At 47.5% G+C, this 21430-nt stretch overlaps 1 protein-coding gene across 1 annotated transcript in view; it reads right to left on the bottom strand.

The window, feature by feature from the left end:
• Positions 1–1575: 1575 nt before the first annotated feature.
• Positions 1576–21430, bottom strand: part of FHIP2A (FHF complex subunit HOOK interacting protein 2A) — a 40656-nt gene continuing 20801 nt past the window's right edge. The window contains exons 6-17 of the mRNA XM_056120592.1: positions 20008–20253; positions 19735–19931; positions 18381–18495; positions 17542–17618; positions 17269–17461; positions 16888–17057; positions 16146–16289; positions 14764–14854; positions 12417–12560; positions 5660–5800; positions 4834–4937; positions 1576–4732 (exon numbers count right to left, since the gene is read on the bottom strand). Of these exons, the coding sequence (XP_055976567.1) occupies positions 4627–4732; positions 4834–4937; positions 5660–5800; positions 12417–12560; positions 14764–14854; positions 16146–16289; positions 16888–17057; positions 17269–17461; positions 17542–17618; positions 18381–18495; positions 19735–19931; positions 20008–20253 (1728 nt within the window). The 3' untranslated portion in view covers positions 1576–4626. The remainder of the gene's footprint in view (positions 4733–4833; positions 4938–5659; positions 5801–12416; positions 12561–14763; positions 14855–16145; positions 16290–16887; positions 17058–17268; positions 17462–17541; positions 17619–18380; positions 18496–19734; positions 19932–20007; positions 20254–21430) is intronic.

Raw genomic sequence — 21430 nt, 5'->3', positions numbered from 1 at the left:
TGAAGAAATAAATACAAAAATGAAAGGATATGGGTATTCCTTCTCCCAATATGCACCTCCTTGAATGAGAGTATGTGACACTTGGAACATTTGGCTCCGAGGGTCCTACTGGGTGGGGATTTGGTTATGGAGTCAGGAGAATCACTGCCTTAATGTCCCTTAAAAAAATTCCTTCTAACGAGATTCTGGGCTGGAACGATAGCACAGCGGGTGGGGCATTTGCCTTGCGCAGGCAGCCCGGACGAGCCGGGTTCGATTCCTCCGCTCCTCTCGGAGAGCCCGGCAAGCTACTGAGAGTATCTCGCCCGCAGGGCAAAGCCTGGCAAGCCACCGTGCCGTACTCAATATGCCAAACACAGTAACAAGTCTCAACAACAACAACAACAAAATGGAGACGTTACTGGGTCCGCTCGAGCAAATAGATGAACAACGGGAGACAGTGACAGTGACAGAAAAGAGAGTCTATTGGCTCCTTGGTATATTGACTAACTAGGCAAAAGAGAAAGGTCCTAATATAAATGATCAAGCAGGCTGACTTCCTTTAATTCTCCCCATCTCAAGTGCACGCAGGTGTCGCAACAGAGCCCAGACCCAAGGCAGAGATCTGGGAAAGCTGAAGACTGGTCTCCTGTGAGCAAGCCCAGGGGCAACAACTCTGCTAACTGGCATAAGCAAACAACTAAAACCGGTTCTTTTCCTTCCTTGGACAGCATTAAACAGCCATGCGTTGTTTCTCTTTGCTCTTTTATTTTCCTTTAAGAAAGGAGGGACAGCTTTCATTGGGCAGTTATTCTAACAAGATTTCAACCGTAACAGTTTTACATTAATGCGATTTCCTTGAGAGAACTCATTTCCTAAATGAAAAACTGCAATTTTTGTCAGTGACCATCTGCGGCAGGTCTTTGGGTATCTCATTACACATTCCTAAAATCCAGTTTTCTTTTGAAATAGCTCAAGGCAAGCAGGACAATGTCAACTTTCAATGCCGAAACCTGACGTTCCTGCATCCTTCAGACCTATTAGCCTCTTAGTTTCCTTCTAAGCCTATTTTGGATAACATGGACGGAAACGCATCATGGGTCGGTGGATTAAATAATTCAATTTCTCTTTTTTTGGTTGTGCCATTTATTATGTTCCTTTCAGTTTCCAATGAAGGATTTGTGGCAAGTACTCAAGTAAATGAAATAAGCCTGGAGTATAGCTGTCTTAAAATGTCAGAGAAAAAAAGATCTTATGTGCTATAAATATACTAGTAAATGCTTACCAAGATTTGTGTTTCTGAGGCTTGACTAAACAGTTCTTTCCTTTACTGAAGTGATATTTTTGTTTGGTTTTGGGGCCACACCTGCTTGTGCTCAGGGCGTAATCGTAATCCTGGTTCTGTGCTCAGGGACCTCGGCTGATAGGGTTCAGGGGACTGTACACAGTAGCTGGGGGTCGAACTTAGTTGGCTGTCTACAAGGCAAGCACCATCAGGCTGTATACTATCGTTCTGGCCCCTTGTGCATTGTGAATTAACTGTTTATTAGGGAACAAATAGTTGATTAGGCCTCTAACAAAAAATATTAGAAGACGTTGTTTAAATGACATTATTTATTTTGAGATTATCCTTCAGCATGCACTGCTAGCACAAAAAACTGAACTTGATCACAACCTCCTTGAAGACAGAGTAGGTATAACTGCCATCTGTAGATCAAGAGTGTCTTCCTAGATGGCCCAAGAGCCCAGGCCTTAATAACACTGTCAGTAAGCTACAGCACAGTCAATAGAAAAATTTACCAATACCCTTTGTTTAATGTAAACAAGGCAGGAGGCAAAACAGAATATTACAGAAACACTATTTTACAGGGCCCAGAAGTATGATGACCTATCAGGTTTCCACAGTGTTACAATGCCATGCATATTCTGATCAACTATATAACCCAAAACAGAATTACCGGATAATTTGTGGTTTCAGCACTTCATTGTACAGACAAAACACTCCTGTCAATATCCATCCACTTCATCATTAAATGGCAACTGTATCTGAATGCAATAATTTATGGAAATAGGCTGCCATGAATTATGAAGTAGTTCCATAATTTGTGCCCCGTAAAATTAGTGTCATAATCTTTACACTAGCAATAGTGTAAGCAAGCCAAGGATTTTGGTCCTTTTATAGATAGATATATATGTACATATGTACACATGTATACACACAATAATATACAATTGAACCAAAAAGCTATGAACCCCTTCATAGCTTCCATATTGCACAGCTACATTATGAGAACATTACACGGTGATGAGGTGAGTGCTACGGGACAGCTGGCCAAGGACAAATCTGAATTCTATCAAGTAAAGATCGTGGCTCATTACTAAAAAAAACAAAAACAAACAAACAAACAAATATGACTACATTGCTGGAGAAAAATGGGATTTTTTTGTTTGCTTGTTCTTTTTTTCTTTTTTAATTTTTTTAAAGCATACCTATTAACACCTATGTGAAGCAAAGCTAACATTCAGTTTGGAATTTGCTCTGGCAATCAAGTGATAAGGTGATACTTTCCACTGGGCCGTTAGTTGCTATTTTGTGAGCACTGAATATTCAAAAAAAAAAAAAAAGACTAGTAAAGTAGTACGATGTTTCCCTAACAAATTCAACTCCCCTGTGAGATAGGCCAGCTCTAGCTCTAAACTAAATATGAAAAAACAAAATCAAGAACTTCAAAAAGAAACAAATTATCCCTTAAATTTTTCTGATTGCAAACCAGAGTCATCACAATAACTTAGGAATATAATTATGTCTTAAGAAGCAGCATTCATACACACAAAATTAAAGCTTTTCTGAGCCTGTGGATTAGCTAGACGGTTCCATTGTGAAATTCAGGATAAACTTGTATTGGCTTGAGAGGTAACATCATTACTATCACATCTATTGAAGACAGAAGACATGAAGAAATGCCTACGCTCTCTTAATATCGTCTTCTCAGCAGAAATACAGAGGCCGGAGTGGTCCGTGCAGAGGGGATCAATAAATATGGTAAACTGAAGGCTCGGCCTCTCCCAGAGATCATTCCAGAAGAATGCACACATGAGCTCCCACTGGCTTCTCCCATCTTGCTGCTAAATGAATTTCCTAGAACACGCTAACAAAGACTTTCACAAAACTGAAATGTTTTAACGACAGTGGGGAGCATTCTAGAGACGGGGATGTTCACTGTCTAACTCTAACGTAAGTCAGGAAAGGGGTGCCACAGAGTCAGCGGCCCGCGGGGCAGCGCACACTCCTGCACGCATGCCCCACGGTGCAAACCAGGCAAACGTGCCATGGAAACCCACTTCTCCAAGGGCAGCCGACAGATGGAGCCTTTCAGGGTGGGAGACTCACTCCCACCCCGGCCGTCAGCAGGACAGAGGAAGAGTAAGATGTGGCAGGTGGAGATTTCAAGGAAGGAGGAGAGGGAAGAGAAGGGAGAGGGTGGGGGGGGGGGGTGACACAGGAGGGGAGACCTTTACAGCGGCGACCTGGAGAAAGGGGCCAGCGAGCCCTTACATGGTCTGGAAATCAAGTACACAGAGCTGGCCGTGGCTCCCAGCCACGGCACCCCCACACTGACCACTCCCACACGAACCCCGTGGATCCGAACGTGCTAATGTGTAAACCTGTTTGCTCTTTTTCTCTTCTTTAAATTGCTTTAAAATAATTTAAAATAAAGGACTGAGTAAAAACGAAACAGTCAACACTAAGAAGGGCATTGGCGGTGATCATTGCTCAGGAGTATTCCCCTGCAGATCAATTAAAAATCAATATTAAATTTAAAGCAATATTCAGAGGGAGCAGGGAGAGAAGGCTCTCAACCCAATGTGTCAATCAATCAGCTTTTTAAAAAAATATACTACTCCAGCCAACGCTATGATGAACACGATTCAACGTTGTTGCAAAAATGACAGTCTAAACCGACAGTCTAACTGAAACTTGATTTTCAGACAGGAAAATCAAGCACTAAGATGGCTGTGTGCAAAAGAGTGAAAGAAAAATGTTTCTTTTAAAAATATATATATATATAATCATATGAATCAAGAGTTTATCATATTAAATTGTTATTCTTAGAAAAGCTGAAGAATGTTAATGGTACTCTGTACATCCTACCCTATTATTCACACACTCGCTTGATGGTTCCTCAACATTTTTTTTCATTTGCACTTTTTTCATGTTGTTTGATAAGAATTCTAACCTTAAAAAGATATAAAATTAGTTTTGGATTTTTTTTTTTACAACTTATTCATCCAAAAGAATATAAGCCATTTGAGTCCCAAAGAATGTCAAATGCCTTGTTACCTAAAAGGATATTAAAATAACAGAAATAGCATCAAAGTCATGACATGAGGAATTTTGCAGCTTTTCGCACAGTCAACTAGAAATGCTTGTTTCCTGAAGTTCCTTTGATTGTATCCTGGATTCGAGGGCATTATGCAAGAGCCAGTGTAAACAGCACTGTACAACGCTCTACCAATGTGTCCGTTTGATGGATTCTGAACGATCCTGTCCCGTTTCCAGCAACACTCATTCGGAAGGCTTTGCTCCTCGCTGCCGGGTGGAGGAGTCCTTTCTGCGGCATGGACACAGCTACGTTCCACCAGAGTTTAGGGCGTGGAGGAAGAGTGATACTTCACAAACGCAATGGCGGCCAGCTCCTTACAAAACTCTTCGAGAACGATGACACCCTCCAGCAACGTGATGTGGTCGACACTGGGGAGAGAACACAGGCCGTGCATCAACCCAAAACGTTGGCAGGTCAGCAAAGTTTGGTGAAATATTTAGATCCCAAACATACGATGATGCTGACTTACATGGGGCCTTCAGGTTCCAAGCCAAGCAATCGCTTTCTGACTACCAAAAGTTTGGGCGTGAAATCTTGAATACGCTGGATTCGAACCACAAGGTCTCCAACCACCTGCCTCACAGACACAAAAGAAACTCAGTTCCTCAAACCAACTTCCAGGGGATTTTCAGAATTAAAAAAAAAGAAAGAACATTCTTGGTCTTCAACTGCTAAGGATGCACTCTTTCACTATTCACATCACCGTCTTTAATGGAAACCTCATAGAATTTAGTCCTTAAAATATAAAAGCCACACGTGTCATTTGAAAGAATAAATTCGGGGCCAGTTTGATGGTACAGCAGGTAGGGCATTTGCCTTGCCTGTGGCTGGCCCGGGTTTGATCCCCCGCATCCCATAGGGTCACCTGAGTCCCGCCAGGAGGGACCCCTGAACACACAGCCAGGAGTAAGTCCTGAGCACTGCTGGGTTTGACCCAATGAATCCTGGTCTGTGGGAGAGCAGTGGGAAGAACATATGCCCTGTGTGCCTTGGGGTTGCATGTTCAAACCCCACAATCCACAAGGCCATAGTGTGACTCAGGTCACATGACTTACCCCCGTCCCTAACCCAGGTCATGGTAACAATCATCTCAAAGAGCGAAAAGAAACTTTTCTTTTAAATAATAATAATAAAAAAAAATTCCCATTTCCCCCTTTACATTCTGCATTGCAGTAACTACTCATAAAAGTCGACACGTTACCATTTTTCATAACGTGCCCTAACACCATACAGCGGTCTCGGGAGAATAAATGTACAGGTTCCACAAATTCTAACCAACAACACCCATAACTCACCCGGACGGTCACGGAGAAGAGAGAACGGCAGCCGGAAGCAAGGTTCACGTAAGGATCCAGAAGGTACTCGTGCACGTGGGGGTGAGGGAAGAGGGAGAGTCTCGACAGCACCGAGGTCACTTGTAAGTTTACGTCATACGGCTACGGACAGATGAGACGGGAAGGCCTCTGCATTAATCATCACGTGTGTGACTGGGTATCTGACTGACTATTTTAGTGTGTCTTTTCAAAGCAGGAAATCTACCATCTTATTATTTCCTCCACAAGTTCTCCTATAATAAAAAGCCCTACAATAAAAAGAGTTCACTAAATTGGTTCTCACTGTATTAGTCAAATTTCACGGCGATATATATAACATACAGATGTATGTGTATACATAACAGTCCTAAAATCTAAAAGATGAATACAAATAGAAACAAACAACAGCAGAGTCCTAATGTCTCTCTTTTCTACAGACTGTTTAATGAAACAGTTCAAGACGTGGCTTAAAAAAGCACCAGTGGACCGAACATGATTGCCACTCAATGCCTCTTTTGCAGACCACAACACCCAGAAGGAGAGAGAGAACAAAAGGGAATGCACTGCCACAGAGGCAGGGTGGGATGGAGGGATGGGGGGTGGGAGGGACACTGGGATCCGTGGTGGTGGAAAATGGGCACTGGTGGAGGGGTGGGTATTTGATCATGGTATAATCGAAACCCAAGCACAAAAATTTGTAAGTCTACAACTGTACCTCATGGTGTTTCACTAATAAAAAATTAAAAAAAAAAAAGCACCAGTGTCAAATTAATTACAAACAGGAAAGATTAAGTCCAACAGCCCCTCCCCCACCAAGATCCCCAGAAAATCTCAAATCCTGTTAAAATATCACAGTCTGATGTTAGAAAGGATATTCAGCTCATTGAGTATTCAACTACTGCCTGTCACTCAAAGCATGAATATAAAGACAGAGTAAAACAGATTGCAGAGATTCACCAACCAGAATAAAATGCCTGGGCTAGAAACGTCTACCTCGTGCCTTGAGGCACATGAGAAAATTCAGGTGGCAATGAGAGACGGGCTCATCGCATTCCCCACAAGGGCACTGCCCCCCAACAGTTTTTCTGCCCTTCTCTAGGGCACACCACAGTCTGACATGAGTTCTAGGCTTGCATTTTCAATATGCACCTTCTGTTCACCCAATCGACCCAGAGCTGCTTTGCTGAGTGTGTTCGATCAAAGGAAAAGGCCCTCAACAGACACCGCTGCTAGGACTGCGCCTGGAACTGCATTGAGAACTCTCCGACCCCCTCCCTTCCTTCTCTCCTTCTCGGCCGCCAAAGGAAGCGGAGTGGGTGGACCCAAGTGACTTCTGGGAGAAGCTGCAAAGAAGCCGCGTGAGAGATGTACAGGGGCTCGGGCCCCAGGTTCCCGTCCACCAGGGAGTGTGCGTGGTTTTCTTCTCTCACTCAGAGAGAATCTTTTCAAACCCACATCCTAGTGAAGGCCAACTAGAAGTGAGTATGTGAGTGATGGACAAGCACCGTTTAAACAGAAGCCAAGAGATATGGGAGATGCTGTCCCAGGAACGGAGGCCCTACACGTTCGGTCTGACTTGAGCCATTTCTGAAGTTACCACCAGATCTGTGAACACAGATTTTTCTGGGGAAAAAAGGAAACTGCCCCTGCATCACTCATTTGAAATCTAGCCTCAAGCAAGATAAGGGAAAGGAGATGTGTCTTCCTATGAAAGTGCAACTGGAACAGAAAATTCTCCCACTTGATTATGGTATAATCGAAACCCAAGCACAAAAATTTGTAAGTCTACAACTGTACCTCATGGTGTTTCACTAATAAAAAATTAAAAAAAAAAAGCACCAGTGTCAAATTAATTACAAACAGGAAATATTAAGTCCTGAGTTAGAAAGGATCAGAATTGCCTTCTTCCAGACTCAACTGATAACAATGAATGCACATGAGATGTTTTTTAGGCACAAAGGAAACATATGGTTTGCTTAGAGAATGTGAAGAAAATCATTTACAACACAACTTAAGTGTGGTATTGTGTGTGTTCATAGTAGGTAATTTAGATTTTTAGCCGACTAAATCCAACACTTAAAAGTTTAAATACTGCACACAAACTTGACTAAGGATATACTGTCATTTAAACTTTGCAACACCCCCCCCTCCCCCGCACAGTATATGCTTTAGTCTCTAGCATTCTTTTTGCTTGTTTGGTTCTGGGGGGGTGGGGTCATACGTAAGCGGATTTAGAGACTGTCCCATTGGTGCTGGGCACCAGGCATTGCTAGGATCTGATCTCAGGTAAGCAAAGTGTGTGCACTGGGCCTTAGGGCCATCTCCAGCAAGAACTGAAGGAAAGAATGTCTTTAAGAATTTATAACTGATGGGGGCTGGAGCGACAGTACAGTGGGTAGGGTATTTGCCTTGTACGCAGCCGACCGGATTCGATTCCCAGCATCTCATACAGTCCCCTGAGCACACCAGGAGTAATTCCTGAGTGCAAAGCTAGAAGTAACTCCTGTGCATCACCGGGTGTGACCCCCCCCCAAAAAAAAGAATTTATAACTGAGGGGTCGGGCGGGGGCTGGAGACAGCGGGCAGGGCACTTGCCCTGCACGTGCCCTATCTGGGTTCCATCCCTGGCATCTCATATGGTCCGCAAGCCCCACTAGGGATGATCCGTGAGCACAGAGCCCTGAGAACTGCTGGGGGGACCTTCCCCATTCTCCTCCCCCCACCCCCCAAAAAAGAGGCAGGAGCACATGGCTCGCATGAGGGAGGCCCCTCTTCTCTCCCCAGCACCACACGGTCCCCCCGACCAGCAGCTGCAGCACATACGGTGCCGCCCCCGGGCACCGCCACATACGGCCATCCAGCAACCCCCAAACCACACACCAACACACACAACATCATGGTCGGTAACACTATTTCTTAATGTGAAAACAAAAGTGTTTCAGACAAGATTTTACTCCACCCGACTTTTGAAATGATCCCTAAGTTTTACTTGGCTGCACTTGAAAACAAATGTGCCTTTTTGGGAGATTATTAATAGTGCTTTTACATCTATTATTTTGGATGCCCTTATTGTAATCGCGGGGTGGTGGTGCTAAGAGGCCCAGGGTGTATGCCTGGGAATCCTCCGCTCACTGGGCCTGATGGCTGAATGCCAGGGCCTGGGCGGGTGGGGGCTGGAGCCGAGCAGACCCACCCTGCAGTGCTCAGGGCCTCTGGGCACACCCAAGGGTGCTCAGAGAGGCTTGGGGGCCCGTGCGTTGCCAAGGGTGGAACCAGAATGGGCGCGCCACGCCTGTGTCTGAATCCCTGTCCTCGTTCCCCACCCAGGTCCCTCTGTCACTTCACTCAGTGGAAGATAATGCAATGAAAGACATCTTCTGTGAAATGAAAGATAATCAGATTTTTTTCAGAGATGTTAAATGGACGTGGCCCACTTCTGACAGAGCCCACACTAAATTTTAGCCTGAATTTTAGGACAGTTAAACTTCGACTTTGAGGCTTACTGGCATCATCTTTCTCTAAAGACCTAATGTCTAGTAATACCGAACCTAACAACGTTTTGCAGTTTTTCGCTGGGGCTGTCGGTGCAGGTGTGAGTGCAGTGCTCAGGCATAAGGGTGCCTGGGCATCGGGGGGAGGGAGGGCGCTGGGACCCCAGCTGGTGGTGTGGGGGATGGGACCCCAGGCCCCACCACTTGGGATCTCTCCCAGTCCAATGCCGCATGTGTAATTTTCTTTAAACTGCTTGTCTAAGCGAGGAAGTTTGAATATCGACATCACTTTAGTGATACAAAAACGAGACAAATGGTTTCGTTAATTGGCCCAGGTCAAACTCTTCACCGAGAGGGTAAATATGAGAACTTAGAACAGCTGCCTTATATTTTTTTCTTATAATCTGCTCTGCATAGTCTCATTTTTGCCATCTTTTTAAAATGACTACAGTTATAATACTAAATAGCTACATTAAGAAGCATTTAAAACTTCGCCCTCCAACAATACAACCATGCCAGAAAGACTTGACACGGGCACTTGTTGATTATGTAAGCAGAAATTAGCTCACTGTATTAGCCACGGAGAATGTTTAATCTTGCCAGGTGATCCTCACCTTAGGAAAGATATATACATACTAAGAAAACATAAGCACGCATCAGCCTCAGCAGAACATTTTGAAAACTAAAGGAAACAAAACTAAATCAAGCACATAGAGCGTACCAGGACTGACGATTCTCCTTGGACCTGATCTGAAAATGCCCTCCCCGTGAAAGGGTTGGAGAATCCCGGGTTTTAGTGAGACAGAAGGCTGGAGGCTGGGCACCATGACTTAGCAGCTCTAAGTCCATTCACTGATGCTAAGGACCCTTGTTTACAAAACAGGAAAAAAAAATCAGTCCTGCCCACCAGCCGGGGTACCAGGAAGAAAGGCTGAGACTCTGGCTTTCAGCTGGGCTTACACTGCACGGTGCTGGTTGGGGAAGTAGAAAGAACTTTAAAAAGCATTTCCAACTCTCCTCTTCCTTTTACGGCTACAGGAAGAAAGTGATGAAGAAGAGGGAAGACTCGGGGGGAAATAATCTTTCAACTCGGAAAGATCCTGAAACCATTTTTAAAAATTTACATTCCTGTTCAGAGCTCTTGGGTCAAAACTTCTCAGGAGGGCTGACGTGACGTCCTGTACATGCGCTTCAACAGAGCCAAACTCGCCCTCGACTAACCGCACAAAGAGGCAGAATAAAGGGGCCGAGTGGCAGGACAGGGACCAGGCACTTGCCCCGCACGCGGCTGACCCCGGTTCAACCCCTGGCACCATGTGTTCCGGGAGCAATGCCAAGAGTTACTCCTGAGCACAGAGCCAAGAGTAGCTCCTGAGCACTGCCGGGGGCGGCCAGACTCGCAACCCCCCCCCCCCCCCACACACACAAGACACTGATGGACACACACACACACACAGACAGAAAAGACACCGATGGATTATGGCTATCTGGGAACTTTGCATATCCATGATTTATAGAACATTATTCAAAAAACCAACCAAAAAGCCGAGGCAGGGAGGGGACCTCCATGTCTGCAGCCCTTGGTTCACCCCCCAGCACTGCAGGTACATAAACGAACACGGAAAACTAAAATGCAAACCGGTACATGAACCAACAACCAAACGCTAGAAACATTAACGTTAATTATGTCTGAGGGAATGTACTCCACCCCTTTACTAATTACTATCAGAAACTACTGAAAGAAGTCTGGAAGCCAGTGAAATACTTCTTAAATTGTAATTTCTTTATCTGGCTTCCTGGTTATTAAAGACACTCCACTTACAATAGCAAATTTCTTTTATAACTCCCTATGCTTGCATAAATATTTAACTAAAATGCTAAAAAAGAACAAATACTTTAATATACAACTTAAAACTAATTCCAAACTGAGTAGCTCAATTTGTAGGTGGAAGTGAATACTACACGGAGTGTTTTTTCCCAGCGAGGAGGCCAATTCAAAACTCTGCCACTTTATTTATCCAGGCCAAGAGAAGAAAGGCAGGAGGCGACCACGAAGCCACGTTTCCTGACATCTCGCGGGATGGCAACACACCAGCAAAGGGCAATGTCTATCCACCGTGGAATAAGAAAATCATGTCCTTTAAAAAACTCATATCCCTTATATGAAAATGAATGTTACCGTTTCATGAGTGGAAATGAGTACAGAGGCTATTTTCCAGTTATTATTCTATTATTATTTCGGGGAGACGGACCTCCCAAATGGCGCTCGGGAAGCCTGGAGGGTCCCACCAGGACTTTGCAGCGCCTGGTTCAACGAAAGAGTCACAAAAGATAAGGAGCTGTTCAGGGGCCAAGGTGCTCGGGGCATCGAGGCTGGTACCCAGCAGTGCTCAGGGGGGACCAAGTAGTACCAGAGACCGAATCTCAGTCAGGTGCATGTAAGGCATGTGCCCTAACCACTGCACTACACTTCCAGGTCCCTACAGCCTTTTTGTTTGGTTTTTGGGCCATACCCAGTCATGCTCGGGACTTACTCCTGGCTCTGTGCTCAGGGGTCACTCCTGGCAGGGTTCGAGGGACCATATGTGATGCCGGGGATCGAAACCGCGTGCCAGGCAAGTGCCTTACTCACCATACTCTCTCACAGGACCCTGAACGAGATCACTGTGTTCAAATTTCAATTGGAAATGGCATTAAGGTCCCTGAATCGAACCCGACACATTTTGCTCCATGCCTGTGCTCACATGGCAGCTAAGGAGAAGCCATTCATGAAAGGAAAGCTCTAGAATCACTCCTCGAACAGGGACGGGATGCAGAGATGGGCCCTGACGCGGAAGGGAAATGCACAGTCCCTGACAGCTATCAGGACCAGGAAACGCCTTTGACGTGAGATGAACGAGCACTTCACGGAAAAAGTCACCTCACAGAAAAATAAAGACAACAAATCTCACAATCTAAACAAATGCTCACAATCTAAACTCAGGCTCGGGGCTAGAGCAACAGTACAGCGGGTAGGGTGTTTGCCTTGCAGGCGGCTGACCTGGGTTCGATTCCCAGCATCCCATATGGTCCCCCCGAGCACCGCCAGGAGTCATTCCTGAGTGCAGAGCCAGAAGTAACCCCTGTGCATTGCTGGGTATGACCCAAAAAGCAAAAACTAAAATAAAATAAAATAAACTCAGGCTCACTCTAAACCCAAAGCGAATGATGCCAAATAGTATGAAAATGGACAGACGAACGCTGATTACCTGGTCAAGAATTCTTCCCATTCGGTCAAACAAAACTTTCAAGAAGTGGCCTTCAAAGAACGAGGCTTCTAAATTGCACTTTTCCAAAGCTTTCGGCGCCCCGGGCCATTCCCACCGCAAACAGATAGCGCAGTAGTCCCGAAACTGGGGAGAGAGAGAGAGCACCGGCACCATTAAACAGGAACAACACAAACAACCTCTCCAGCGCCCCCCAAGCCCTAGGACCCTGAGCGCCTGCACTGGGAGAGGGAGGAAAGGGAAGACTCAGACCCTGCCCTGCGGGGGGTCTGAGGAGGATCACAGTCCCTGGAGACAGCAGCGCTTGGGAAAGAGTTGCCGACTCCAACGACTCCAACGCTGTAACTACGTTACACAGCACCCTGTAACTACACTCCTGCACATCACCGGACACTTCGCCCATTATTTTCACTGCAGATTTCGAGAATGCTTAAAAAGCAACATGCAGGGCCAGAGCGACAGCACAACAGGGAGGGCATTTGCTTGCACGTGGCCGACCTGGGTTCAAACCCCAGCATCCCATATGGTGCGTAGCAATGCAGGAGTAATTCCTGAGTGCAGAGCCAGGAGTAAACCCTGAGCATTGCCAGGAATGACCCAAATAAAAGCCAAAAAAAAAAAAAAAAAAAAAAGCAAAGTCCTAGGTTTTTAACTCTTGCCTCAAATGTCCATAGAGTGGATGATGAGATAGATACACAGTGTCTGAGGAGAGCTTGGCTCTCCCGGCTGTATTTATTAGTTAATGCGACTGGGCATGTTACTGTGAGAAGGGTGGCTGGTCACTGCCGCTGCCAGGCAGGGCACTGAGGCAACCATCAGACTGGACCACCATCCTTCACAGCAGGGCATGCTAGGAGGGAGCATGCAGAAACTTCCACTGCAATTTCACTGTGTATATTTTATGTCGAGTGGTCTTTTCTCTTCTTGGCAATCATTTTGGAGGGGGAAATGGGACCACATCTGGGACCATGAGGTTCTGGGGATCACATATGGAAAGTTCCGGGACTCACATATGTAAAGCGTCTGCTCCGGCCCGCTGAGCCGGCTCCCAGCCTTCCTGTAACGCATCTCTCAGGTTTACATACTAGAAAAGTCTGGGTCTGTGACACACAGTTGAACCTTTACTGCAAACGTAACATATATGTTCTCCTATAGTAATAAAAAGTAGCACTCTTGGGGGCTGGAGCAATAGCACAGCGGGTAGGGCATTTGCCTTGCACTCGGCCAACCTGGGTTCGATTCCCAGCATCCCATAGGGTCCCCTGAGCACCTCCAGGGGTAATTCCTGAGCGCAGAGCCAGGAGTAACCCCTGTGCATTGCCAGGTGTGACCTAAAAAGAAAAAAAAGTAGCACTCTTATCCAATATGTAATTTGCTTGAATTTAAAAAAGAAAAAGCTTTAGAACTTTCTATCAAATTCTTCCTCTTTTCAGATTCTCCTTATTCAGCAAAGTAAAATTAGTTTTGACTTCTCTAGTTTGGAAGGTAAAAATCAAAACATTTTTACCACAATACACCACTTACGACTCAAAGAAAAACACATGTATCTTTTTTAAAAAAAAAAACACACTTTTTTGGGGTGGAGTAATAGTACAGCGAAGAGGGCATTTGCCTTGCACGCAGCAGACCCGGGTTCGATTCCCAGCATCCCATATCGACCCCTGAGCACTGCCAGGAGTAATTCCAGAGTGCAGAGCCAGGAGTAACCCCCGAGCATCGCCGGGTATGACCCAAAAAGGGGAGGATTAAAAAAAAAAAAAAGCAAAACCACTTCTTCAATGTATTTTGAGCTTTAAACTATTTGGCTTTCGGGAAACAATTTTCTTTATGAAGCCTTATCTCATTTTTTTAGTATAGCAGTTTAACATTAAACTTTTGAAATGCTGACTTAGAAAATAAATAATGGTTTAAACAGAGTCAGGTTTTAATAGAGGGGAAAGATGTGGGGAACCATCCCTTCCAAAACAGAAGGAGAGAAGAGCGGAAGAGGGAGAGGTGGGAAGAGGGCAGGGGGGAGGGGAAAGGGAGAGGAAGGGGGAGGGGAGGAGGGGAGAGGCAGAGCTCACCTGTGGTGGTCAGGCTGGGGAGGGAAAAGGGACCAGTCTGAGAGATGAAGCAGGGCCCTGTGCCAAGGGCTGCATTTCTCTAACGGGGCCACACACAGTGATGGGGGGGGGGGGGGGACTCTCGGGGGCAGGGGCCACTCCGTGCAGGCTGCTAGAGCCCCACCCAGCAGAGATAGGGGGTGGAAGGGAGAGAAGTGAGGGGCCGGGACAGCGGGAAGGGCCGCGTGCAGGCTGAGGCTGGGAGATGCAGGGCCTTTCCTCACCTGCCTGTGCGCGTCTCGGAGGTAGGTATCGTAACCCGTGCCCTCGACGTGGTAAGAAGACTTGGCTTCGTCAGGTACCAGACAGAGGAAGCTTGAACGCAAAACAAAGCCCCAAACCAGTCACATATTTATTTGGCTTTACGTTTCGTATCCTTCTTTTTCTGAACTAAAAAAAAATCTAGCGAGAGCCTCAGTTTAGTCAAGTGGAAAGTTGAAAAATAGAATTGGGGCCAGAGCGACAGTCCAGTGGGTGAGGCAGTTGCCTGGCACGTGGCTGACCCAGGTTCGGCCCCCCAAAGAAAGCCCCACGGGGTCCCCCGAGCTGGCCAGGAGTGATCCCTGAGCGCTGGCTGAGCCAGGAGCAGGCCCTGAGCAGCGCTGGGTGTGGCCCCCAAAGCCAAAAACACAATACAAAGAAGTTGTTCTGAAGTACTTTTCCTCAATTAATTTTGCAACTCGTAACGTCTCTTTCAAAAGAGATGTTACTGGGGCCTGCTCGAGGCAATCGACAAATAACAGGATGATGAAATGAAAATGAAATGAAATTTTGCAATTCACTGATGAAAGATTCTTTCAGTTTGATTCTGAGGGTCTATGTAAAAGCCACTCAATCCTCAAAGCAGCTGGAAACGCAGGCCAGCCCTCCTTCCTATGTCACAGCACAGCTTGTTCATATCTGAAAACTGAGTTCAAGTCCCTGAACTTAGCTAAACCGAGATTCTGCTATGCTAAAAACTAAAAACTGTTACCCGAAGAGCAAAAAAAAAAAAAAAAAAAAGAAAGAAAAGAAAAGAAAAGAAAAAGACAAGGGTCACAGGGGTGCATTTAAAAAAAAATGTTTTTAAACATTTTAAAGTTCTACACCTTTGTGCTCACTGCAGAGTATATAGGTGTATAATCAATCTGTCCAAGCTGTCACTTGAGAATTACTCAAAATTTGCACATGAAAAGTAGGATATCTGGAGGCAAGGTGGCACCATGGAGAGCATTTTAATGTTTCCATTCAGGAGGGGTTTTGGTGCGAGTGCTGCCCCTGTGTGTCATAACAAAAGTGGACAATAATCGTTAAGGAAGGAAAATGGGGGGGGGGGCTGGAGCGACAGTACAATGGGGAAGGCACTGGCCTTGCAGGCAGCTGACCCAGGCTCGATCCCCAGCTCCCCTCAAGGTCCCCTGAGCCCTGCCAGGAGTGATTCCTGAGCGCAGAGCCAGGAGTAAGTCCTGAGCACTGCTGGGTGTGACCCCCCCAAAACCAAAATAATAATAATAATACAAAAGAAGGAAAAAATGGAACTCAGATCTTTTTATTGTAACAATCTAAGAGCAGACCAATACGTTATAAAGACAAAGGGAAAGTCAGTCAAAGTGGCACAGGGACTCACCTATTCACAATTTTGTGGACTTCCGTTTTCCCGTCACTTTTGGGGTGGTCTGGAGTAGCAGGGGGTGAAGAACTAAGCCATTCTTGGTTTGACAAAGTGTTATCTGGTGAAATGTCAGTAAATAATGGGTCTTCTTCCAGATCTCTAAGTTTAATTTAATGATGTATAAAAAAACCATTTTAATATATTTTCTAAACCAGAAATATCGCTGCTCTGTTCTTAGAAAACATTAGCATCACTTTTTCTAATACGAGAATTAAAGAATAGTGTATGTTTTATAAAGAAATTTAAAGAGAGGGACACTTCCGACTAACACCACGTTTTAAGAATACGGTGGTTTTGTCGGGCTTACTGAACAAACAGGTAATTCCGCTTGTAAAATTAAATGGATGGTAATATCAAGGCCTCTCAAATTTACTTTTTAAACCCTAAAAACTGGGGAGGCTGGAAAGACAGGACGGTGGGTAAGGCATGTGCCTTGCATGTTCGATTCCTGCCACTCCCTGTGGTCATATCACCAGGAGTGACCCCTGAGCACAGAGTAAGGAGCAACCCTGAGTTACCTGAGTAACCACCTCGTGTGCCCCACCACGCCACAAAATGAATAAAAAGTAAATAAAATCCTAAAAATTAAATACTGTTTTGTATTTTTTTTCCCCTTAACAATTAAGAGAGAGGCAACAGGAAAGAGAAGCAGGACTCCCCGCGACAGCCGAGCGCAGGGAGGTCCAGGGGAACTCACACTGCTCCGGCGATCAAGCCGTTCTCCACCACATCTTTGTCTTCCGGGCACATGGGTTTATACTCGGTGTAATTTCTTTCTTCAAGATTTCTTAGGACCAGGTTGTAAAGAATGTGCTCGTTGGGTTTTTGTAAAAGATGTTCAAACATTCTTAATGTCATTATGCTTATCTGAAACCAAAAATGGAAAAAAAAAAAAAAAGGCTAGGAACAGGGGGAAAAAAATTAAAATAAAGTATTCCTGCCACCCCCTGTCTATCACGTTTTGAATTTTTTTAAAGCCACATTAAAAAGAAGCTGTATCCAAAAACAGCACCAGCATGTTAAAATCCGTATTTCCTAGAGGCTCACTCCGAGTCTAAATCACCACAACAGAGCGTACCTCATCGGATATGTGATCGCAATGTTCGATTAACCTATGTCGCAAAGGATGTCTGCTAATTTCTGCCAGCGATTCCGGTTCTCTCTGCTCTCCGAGGATGAAAAACACCGTTTCCTGCAGCAGGACATCAGAGGTCACTTGTCGAACGATGCGGTGAAGCAGAGCGGTGGACGTCAGGATTCCCATCTCTGAACTGGGCACAGCAGAGAGGAATCAGTGGGCCTGACTCACACGGAGACCGCGAACGCTTTCTCAAGAAAAGGGGCCACTCACGTTTGCATTAACTGAGGCTCCATGACGCCGATAAAAAATCTTTCGTGAACGGCTTTGGCCAGGGCAACAGCGGTGGGCTGGGACAGAATATAAGCATCATTATCTTTTCTTTTTGAAATGGGGAAAAGACCATCTGTGACCCTGGTAAACCAACACGCATGCGAATCAGCATGGAGAAGCAGCCTGGCACGTCTTGCCCACCTTGTTGAGGGCAGACAAACCTAGACTGGATGTCAGCTATGAGGCCCGTCAGATACGGGAGACGGAGAGAGTTATCTCCCTCGCCGGACGGCATCCAGGCCTCCCAAAGAGGAGAAATGGGAGAGGGGGTGTCACTGCGTAAGGCTTGTGCTACCGTATTTAAAAATCTAAACCCAGGCCTAGAAACCTTTCTCTTTTATACTCGAGTTGTCACTGATCAGTTTTAATTCATAAATTTGGGAACCCAGACCAAGGATTCCGGTTTTCTTAAATGGACAGTCGTCATTTCAAATCACACACATGCTCCAGCTAGTGACAGCAACCTCGGGGACAGTGTCTGAGCCGGATGCCGGATGTGCCACCCTACAGGACGGAGACAGCACCCCCGGCACGTGTCCCGATCTGCCCTCACGCTGTCCCCAGTCTTACACAGGTACATGGGGAGAATTTGGAAAACGCCAGCACGTGGCGGCCAGGGTCCACGCCGGCCACATCACCATGAGAACCAGCCGTACCCCCGGGCAGCACCGCCTACTCTCGGCGTTGCTCCTTCCACGCCCACCAACGAATCTCGCTTCCACTAGACAGCTGCATATATACTTATCAATCATCCCAAAGAAGAATAAAATGAGCCACACCTTTTGTGCTTCCTTGATGAGCTGATCGCAATAATCAAACCAAGAGAGAAAGGAAATTAAGGCTCGTTTCCCGGGGAACGCGGAAGCATCTTCTTTGTGGCTGTAGGAGTCCAAGCTGCGGGACACAGAAGGCGCGAGTTATCCAGAAGCACGCGCCCGCCTCGGTGCCGAGGGAGAGCCGCGAGAGCCAGAGCCGACAGTCGGGGAGGGCTTCACAAAAGGAAAAAAAGAAAAACCCAGCCCCCAACAAGCAAAAGCTCTGAAAGGAAAGGTGTCCTATGGAAAGAGAGGCCAGAAAGGAGCGAGGCGTGGGAGAAGAGGCGCAAACGGGGTTAGAGGGAGCCGACTCCCCTTCCCGTCTCAGACCACAGCAGGCGAGATGAAGGGCGCGGCCAGGTTTCGGAGTGGAAACGTTAGGTGCAAAGCACACAGCAAGGAGCCGGGGAGAGAGCTCAGAGCGTGCCACGCAAAAGTCTCACACGCGGCAGTCCCGAGTTCAAGCCCCTGTCCCCTCTGGCCCCAGATGTGCTCCTGGTGGCCTCCAGCCCAGCCTGGATGCAGGGGACATGCACTGGACTGTCAAGCCCAGCAGAGCCAGGGAAATATCTCCAAGGGTGGGCCCCGGCCTCCTCTGTCCAGTCAGGGAGGCCTCCATCAAAAACAAGATCAAATCAAACCTCAGAAGAAAAAAAAAAAATGACAGACCACCGTGTCAAAACAGCAGCGAGCTTCTTAGCAATGGGGTGACGGGTAACTTTCTTTATGCTACTCTGTGTTTCTGTAGCAAGAGAAGTGCTCTGCAATAGTATCATCCTCACAAAGCAGGTGATCACCTCCCCCTACGCCCACCCCAGCCTGCCCCTTTCTGGGTGTCAAAAATAATCACACACAGTCATTGGCTTTGGGGCTGGAGACATAGTACGGCAGCTAGGGAGCTTGCACCGCACACAGCAGACCTGGCTTTGATCTACAGTACCCACAGGGTCCCCTGAGCACGGCAGGGAGGGATCCCTGAGCATGGAGCCGGGAGTAAGTCCTGAGCACTGCAGGGGGTGGCCCAAACTGAGAGATAAAATGATTGGCCTGAACGTAAACCCCTTGAAAAAGAACACTCTAGAGGCCAGCGGGAAACAGCGTCCAAGCCAGACTGTCCCTAGTGCCTTCCTCCCGCAGGATGGAGGTTCAAACACCCATCTCACGACCACTCACCACGTGCCCGCTGTCAGGCAGGAGGGTCTTACTGGGGCGGAACAGGCTTGAGATGTGTGGGCTGCGGGTGTGGGGAGATGCCCCAAGTCCCATCCTGGCCCGGGGGGATCCCAGCCCCGGTGCAAGGCTGGACGCGGCAGCTTACCCCCAGTTGATGGCTTCCACGGTCTCGATGTCCAGTGGGTCGATGGCTGGCGGCAGGGCCCGGTAGAGGGTGGCCAGACGGTCGGTGAGCAGCTCACACAGGCAGGTGCTCTGGGTCAGGCACCTGGCGGCCGCCGGCTCGGGCAGGCTCACCAGCAGCATCAGGCCCTCGCAGGCCTTCACGGCGATGCGGCCGTCCTGGAGGAGCGTCCTGGGGTCAGCCCCGATCCCCACCCAGCCCCGCCCCCCCACCCTCTCCCGGGCAGAGACTCACGGGGCTCCTGGTAAGGTTGAGCAGAGAATTCACTAGGTTGTAGTCCTGGCTGGGCCGTACCACTGAGGCCTCGGGCAGCGAGAGGACGTGCAGCTGCTCCAGGCTGTCCGACAGCTCCTCCGGCGTCTCCTCGGCCTCCGGCTGCGGGGTGCCGGCCGGCTCCTCAGCCGGGCAGTCAGGGCCCTGCCCCGGGGCTTCTGGAACGATGCCCGGTGCGCCCCGGGACGCCGAGGACCTCAGCTTACTCTGGAAAGGAATTCGGGTTCTCTGAGTCTCCCCGTTTTCACAGGTTCTTCTAGAACTAAAGGGCCCGTGTGGCAGCGGGAACACCAGCACCGCCGTGTGGCGTCTTTCTGGGAGGACGCTTTCTCAGAGACCCTTCCCTGCGTTTCCTCCTGCAGCGGCTCTGGAACAAGTGGCCACTACTCTGCGGTGCTTTTTAACTGCTTCCCAGGATAAATCCCAAGGTGCTGGGAACACCAGCCCCGCCCCAGCCCGCCTGCCCCACAAAGAACAGAGATGCTAAGAGGACCATAGTCCAAGGAAGGCACAAAAGTCTTATTTTCCATTTGAATGAAAGAGTGGAAGTCAAATCTGGGGGCTAAAGAGAGAGCGGCAAGGCCAGCAAGGCCCCCCTCCCCGCACCTGGATCAAGCCCTGAGCACAGTGGGGGGAGGGGGGAGAGGTGTTAGGGAGTCCAGGGAACAAAGGACAGCCAGACTGCACCCCAAGTCAGGATGTGTGGGAGGGAGCCCAGCCCCTCCCCAGTGCACTCCATCACAGGAGATCCTTAAATCTCAGAGCCCAAGGCAGCTCTTAAATAAAAAAGCACGCACCGCTGCTCACGGGACTCTCCCCTGGGCCCCATGAATCACTTATTGCTGATATAGACCGCTTAGACCAGCCTTCGTCAACCAAGGGACATTACAGTTCCCTGTGATCCTCCAAGATACTCCATGGGGCCACAGGTGAAAATCTCCTATGTGGGGGGTGGAGGACAACCAGAAGGGCAGGGACAAGATGCAAAAGGGGACAGGGTCGGGAGACGGCTGACAAACACTGGTTTAGACCAATCTTTCCCAGGTTTCTGGGGAACTGTGCGAGCTTGAAGAGCTAGAGTTGGTGCCCAGCATGGGAAAGGCCGAGGGTCCGCCCCTGGCGCCGTGGGCACAACCACCAGCACTTAGCGGGAAGAGCCTAACAACATGACCCCTAAACAAAAACAAGCAGAAATCAGATTCCTTTCCCCCACCCCACCCCACCCCACCCCCAACACACACACACACACACACACACACACACACACACACACACACACACACTTCATCACACTGAATGAGAATATCTGGTGCAGGGTCAAGTGGTTCTCGTGTTGAAACATTCCATTGCAATAAGGAATCGCAACTTTCTCTGGTGTTTGCTG

This window comes from Sorex fumeus, unplaced genomic scaffold (assembly GCF_029834395.1).
Source record: "Sorex fumeus unplaced genomic scaffold, SorFum_2.1 ptg000043l, whole genome shotgun sequence".
NCBI lineage: Eukaryota > Metazoa > Chordata > Mammalia > Eulipotyphla > Soricidae > Sorex > Sorex fumeus.
Note: the sequence above shows the minus strand (reverse complement) of the source record. Positions and strands in the feature narration are given on the sequence as shown.